This window comes from Chiloscyllium punctatum, chromosome 22 (genome assembly GCF_047496795.1).
Source record: "Chiloscyllium punctatum isolate Juve2018m chromosome 22, sChiPun1.3, whole genome shotgun sequence".
Lineage (NCBI taxonomy): Eukaryota > Metazoa > Chordata > Chondrichthyes > Orectolobiformes > Hemiscylliidae > Chiloscyllium > Chiloscyllium punctatum.
Window position 1 is genome coordinate 87115461 of NC_092760.1, and position 6151 is coordinate 87121611.

Below are 6151 nucleotides of genomic sequence, written 5' to 3' on the forward strand. Positions count from 1 at the left end.
CTCTCTCCTTCCTGTCCTGCTGCAGAAATGATGTTCCCCAGTGTCATTGCCCCTTCAGCCATGTATCCGGGCCTCCTGCGACCGACCCCAACTCTGACTCTGCCCCAGTCTCTGCAATCCGCCTTTTCCTCGCATGCAGTCGGGGCCAGTTTCCTGGTGGAGGACTTGCTGAGGATCAGTCGGCCAAGCGGTTACGTACCCCGCTCTGTGACTCACAGCCTCCCGGGGAACTCCGGCCCGGTGTCACCCGAACAGGTCAGTCTGGGCAGCTCGGGACCGGGCGGGAGCTGTTCCCCCCTCCCTGCCGTTTCTCCTAGAAACGATTCGAGTCACCTCAAGTTCGGTGTTCACGCTATCCTTTCGTCAACTCCAAGAACCGGTGAGTAATCCCATCTTGCACTGTCAGTCCTTAAATCCGCTGAATAGAACTAACTTGTAGTAAACTCCGAATTTCCCCCATCCAGGTTTATAGCAAGCCCTTTTTGTTTGCAATGTTTTGGGAGTAAGTTCATCGCAAATTGATTATTCTGATTTCATGGAAACAGGTTTAATTAAAATTGACTTTCTGTGCTAGTTTTTTTTTAGCTGTTGTGATCATGTTTTTTTAAACGTCAGTAATGTTCCTGAAATGTATGTCCGAATTTGCAAATAAGGTAAAGTGAATCAATTATTCCTAAGCGCTTTGTTCAGAACTGTCCCTTCAAGTCCTGTCAGTTTTGTAATGTTGCTTGTGCGATCTCAAAACCTGAGGATATCTGAATGCAGTAGACAGTTGTCACGATAAAATATCTGACGAATTAATAATTACAGCACATTGTTATTTCAGTGTAATGAAAGTAGCATGATCGAAATATCCATATACCGTCGAAGAAGGTCAAAGTGTATTTAAATATGGCACCAAATTCCCTAAATTCTTTCCGTGACTTTAAGGAACTTTGTGGCTTGGTGGTAATGTTTCCAACTTCGGGCCAGAAGGTCCAGCTTGCCAATCAGTGTTGAATTAAAAGTAAAGTTTTTAGCTACTGACTAAGGCCATTTGGCCCATTGTGTCCGTGGTGGTCATCAGACACCTCTATCTATCAATGTGTTAGAAAGTCTCCGTTCGCCTTTGATTTGTATAATGTTGCCCCTTGCCCGTCAACGGAAACAGACCTGTTTAATCCCCACCTGTTGCAGGGTGGATAGCAAAACCTGAGCAATTCGAGCAGAAACGTGTTCTTCTTCTCTGTCTGACTCTCCACCCTGTGTGTTCGCTTACAGAAACGCCCCATCCGCTGATGCAGGGACTCTCCAGGCCGAAGACATTGTCCTTCCCTTACTTTGAAGGCACTTTCCAGCCCTTCTTCCGCTCCTCATACTTACCAGGTGGGTCCCTCGCACCCTGCACCTCCCCAGCCTTGCCCCCGGGCTCCCTTTGTTTCACGCATCTTTAATCGATATTTCGCAGGCCGTCCCTGGGGGGTATGAGTGCAGTTCAGAGGTTGTTAAAAGTACAACAGTTAGAAATCAGTCTCGGTTATTTGACGCTCTATTTAGCACACGCAGTGACGGTTGACACTCTGCACTCAATCCATGATCTACAAATTAGCAGGAATTGTCACGCAGTAAGTTCGAGGCGGGCCCATTCTCAGAAGCGCTTGTCGGCTTGTCTTTACCGCGGCAGTTTTCCCACAGAGCGCTACAGCTCACAAATGATCCCTAACAACTCTCTGAGACCCATGACCAATCTCCGCTTCATTTGGAGCAACCACACGCAGTCTTAGCACCAGCGGTGACACCACATCTTCCACCACCACCCCCTTCCTCCGCCCAGCACAAACACACAATCTCCAAAAGCCTCAGCAAAAGTCTTTTTTTAAAACTAAAAATGAACAGTGCCGCTTATTATTTCCACGGGAGGTTCCTGTGAACAATTTGCAAGTAATTTAATTCATTGGCACAGAGGACTGAACCGAATCTAAATGCAGAGGGAGTGCTTTCTGCTGAACTGCTTCATAGTTAGAAGGAGAAGCGACATCAAACGTGATTTGGCATTTGAAGTTGTTTGTTTAATGTATAGCGTGCACAAGGACAAATTGAGGCTAATTGTTCACTCGCTCAAAGTCATGTAACTTTTTTTTATCCTGGACTTCAGTTGGAATTTTTGCACTTGTGGTAAGTTTATATTACTCCTTAAACTGGAATTTCCTGAGGAAATTTTCACTGTCCAGCATCCGATGTGGTCATTCCATTTCTCATCAAACAAAATCCTATTTTTTTAAAAAAAATAATATGAAATTGGCATCGCCAGAGTGTGACAGGAGATTGACATCTCAAACAGGGAGATAGCCAAGGCTGGTCCAAACTGTCGGACGCCTTTTTCTTCACAAAAACGTTTCAACAACAAAAAAAAACCTGGAGAATTATTTGAACAAGAATTTTCAATCCCCATTTATTGAACCTGTTTTTAAGAGGGAGGAATAGAAAACGCGATGACAAACTTCTGTGGAAGTGTGAATTGCTATTTTTATTGTGCTATTAAGGCAAGGTTTCAGCAGCCTGTCCTCAGTCTTTTTCTGCCAAGGCAGTTCATTATTGGACAATTGCCATTCACGCTTCATTAGAATTCCTGGCTGCTGATGGCGGTCATCAAGAGAAACTTGCCCTTTTATTTTCAAAATCGCGAACCGAGACCATTTGAACCCAGCGAAAGTGTTCAGGGACGGGCCCACTTCACACGAAACGCGAGCCAACAACATTCCCAACGAATACTACGCACTTCAAAGCTCTAAGTTTCAGATCCGCAGCGACTTTTGGAATTATGCAGAGCCAGGATAAAGTGGAGCTTAAAACAAAACAAAATAAAAACCCGAGATCTGAAGCAAACCAAAATGGAAATTGCTGAAGAGACTCAGCCTTCAGCTAACAAAAAAAAATTGCTGGAGAAACTCAGCAGGTCTGGCTGCATCTGTGGAGGGAGAAAACGTTAAAGGTGACCTGACCTGGTAGTTCTCCCTCCACAGATGCAGCCAGACCTGCTGAGTTTCTCCAGCAATGTTTTTTTGTTAGTTGAAGTTGGACTAAGCCGTTCAACAGGAAAGACTCATTCTCAGTGTGAGTGCAACGTACATTTCACAAGGTTTCAGTGTAATTATAACTCAGTCACCTAGCATTGCACCCCATCCTCTATAGAATTTAAAAAGTTAAGGGTGATCTGATCAAAGTCTTCAAGATATTAACAGGAGAAGATTTGGGAGATAATTAAACTCTTTCCACTGCTGTGTGTTCTAGAATTAGGAAGCATAGTCTGGTAATTTTTATTCATGTTTGGGTGTCACTGGCTTGGCTCAACATTTATTGTCCATCCTTCGTTGCCCTTGAGAGTGAGCTGTCTCCTTCAACCGCTGTTGTAGATTGACCCTCAATGCCCTTAGTGAAGGAATTCCATGATCTGCCCCAGATAGTTCAGGACTGATGTTGGGAAGTACTGCTACACCCAAAGGGTGGGAGAAGTTTGGAACTCCCTTCCACGAATGGCGACGGATGCTGGTTGTTAATTTTACATCTGAACGATGTTTGTATTTAGCATTAGTATAAAGGGACTAAAACAGATATTGCAGGAGTTAAAAGTAAAGTCGGTAGTTTAAAAGCAGAGTTAATGTTTGGGTTCAGTGACCCTTGTTCAGAACAGCAATAAGAGATATGAGCCAAAGGCAGGTAAATGGAGTTAGGCCACTGAATGATATAACAGGGTTGGGGACTGGATGACCTCCTATTCCTATGTTCCTCAGAGGTCTCCCCGGGTTGTTTGGTGAAAGCGGCCAGTTGTTTCTCAACCCTTCCTTCCTGGAGTATTTGACGGCGATGTTTCTGCACAGTTTCTTCCTCAGTGGTACCTATCCCTGGGACTTTCTCTTGGTCCCTGGCCACTCGGGGCAAACCCAGGAGAGGGATGCTACGCCGGGCTGTTTTCTCGGACGTACAACGGAAAGCTTTGGAAAAGATGTTTCAGAAACAGAAGTATATCAGTAAGCCCGACAGACGCAAACTGGCAGCCAAGTTGGGACTGAAAGACTCCCAGGTAAATTTCCAATTGAGATTTCCTCCATTCTCTCTCGCCTTCACCAGCTTCGCCTCCCAGGAGCACCTTCACCTAAATTTATTGTCACTGTTATTTTCTGTTTTGATTTTCCTGACCAGGTGAAGATTTGGTTTCAGAATAGAAGAATGAAGTGGAGAAATTCGAAAGAAAGGGAGCTGCTGTCTGCTGGGGGCTGCCGAGAGCAAACCTTACCCACAAAGTTAAACCCTCACCCTGACCTCAGCGACGTGGGTAAGAAGTCACCCTGTGGGCACCTCTCCGGGGACGAGGAAGAGACCAGCTACAGGGACAGTCCCAAATCTTCCATATGTCACTCGCCAGGGTACAAGGATAACATGGACACACACCTTCACCTGTTGTCACACCAGCGCACTGACCCTCACACGTACTTCTCAGGAGAGGAGGACAAAGAGGAGGAAATAACCGTCTCATAAACCCCCGGCTCCTCCAGCTCACTTTGCTAATGGACATTTTCGATATTCACGGACGAAGTGAGGGGAATGCAAACGTTTCTCCGCCCGAGATGCCGTGTCTGCGCAGCTTCAATAACCTGTATACAGTTTGCTTTTTGTACAAATGACAAGTTGTGTGAATATTTTATACCAAGATTATTGTGAATGACTTATACCTATAGTTTGAGTAGACTTGAACTGAAACTTTTTTTAATGACTTAACTTGCAAATGTAGACTTGAGGTCATAACTTATAAAAGTTTTTATTTTGTATCAGCAGTGTATAGATTCATAATGTTTATATCATAAACCTTTTTGTATAATGAGATGTGACTAAAAAAGACAGCTTGTGTCTGGCAGAGCCCTTTTTATTATTTTGTTTCAATGACTCATCCCAAAAGCAGCCTGATAAGTCCATGTGATCAGGAGAAACGAAACAGAGAAAATAAACTTTCAAGGCAAAGGGTGGTGGCATTTCTGTCCTTTTCAGCCTGTCTGCCATTCAGTAAATGCATGGCTGATCTGTGGCTGAACTCCACATACCTGACTTACGCCCATATCCCTGAGTACCTTTGCTTGACAAAAAACAATTCATCTTGATTTAAAACTAACACTGAGCTCAGACAGTCAGGTAAAATAATTTGTTATGTCAGTAAGGTTTCATGAATCCCATGCACCTTTAGGAGAAAATTAAGTTTGTTTTATGTATCAGAAATAGCAATAAAAGTAACATTATTTAACAAAACTTGCACCTTAGTACTTCACTCAAGCATGTGCTAAAGAGGTTCTGAAGAAGAGTTATGTTTGACTTAAAACTTAAATCTGTTACAGTGTTCACAGATGCTGCTAGACTTTCTCCAGCACTTTGTGCTTGGTTCAGATTTCTAATATGCGTAGTATTCTGCTTTTATTGGGAACATTAAATTGTGTGGTTAAGTTTAGTGAGAGCAGTAAGATTAATGCTTAGCAACAGAGCTGATGGCATAAACTAAGTACCAGTCTCTGCAATCTGCTGAGTGTGATGTTCACTTTGCAGGTTGTAGTTACATAAGCGATGGGAGCAGGAGTAGGCCACAGCTCACTGCCTTCACTCCTGATGAAGGGCTTTTGCCTGAAACGTCGATTTCGAAGCTACTTGGATGCTGCCTGAACTGCTGTGCTCTTTCAGCACCACTAATCCAGCACCTTCTCTGTTTAGCCTGCTCCACCATTCAAAAAGATCATGGCTGATCTTTTCATGGAATCAGCTCCACTTGCCCACCCGCTCACTATAACCCTTAATTCCTTAACTGTTCAAAATCTATCATTGTTTGCCTTAAAAACATTCAATGAGGTAGCCTCAACTGTTACACTGGGCAGGGAATTTCACAGGGCACAGGGCAAAAGTCAGGACTGCGGATGCTGGAGATCAGAGTAGTGCTAGAAAAGCACTGCAGGTCAGGCAGCAGCCGAGGAGCAGGAGAATCGACGTTTCAATGAAGGGCATTTGCCCGAAACATCGATTTTCCTGCTCCTCGGATGCTGCCTGACCTGCTGTGCTTTTCCAGCACCACTCTGATCTAAACCCAGGGAATTCCACAGATCCACAACTGTTTGGGTGTAGAAGTTCCTCCTCAATT

At 44.2% G+C, this 6151-nt stretch overlaps 1 protein-coding gene across 3 annotated transcripts in view; it reads left to right on the top strand.

Annotated features, from left to right (window-relative positions):
* The window catches only part of dbx1a (developing brain homeobox 1a), a 128864-nt gene extending 122932 nt beyond the window's left edge, over nucleotides 1-5932 (top strand). For all 3 annotated transcript variants that reach the window (XM_072592768.1, XM_072592769.1, XM_072592770.1), the window contains exons 2-5: nucleotides 26-379; nucleotides 1261-1365; nucleotides 3858-4060; nucleotides 4180-5932. In XM_072592768.1, coding sequence (XP_072448869.1) covers nucleotides 28-379; nucleotides 1261-1365; nucleotides 3858-4060; nucleotides 4180-4515 — 996 coding nt within the window. In that variant the 5' untranslated portion in view covers nucleotides 26-27 and the 3' untranslated portion in view covers nucleotides 4516-5932. The remainder of the gene's footprint in view (nucleotides 1-25; nucleotides 380-1260; nucleotides 1366-3857; nucleotides 4061-4179) is intronic.
* The last annotated feature ends 219 nt before the right edge of the window (nucleotides 5933-6151 follow it).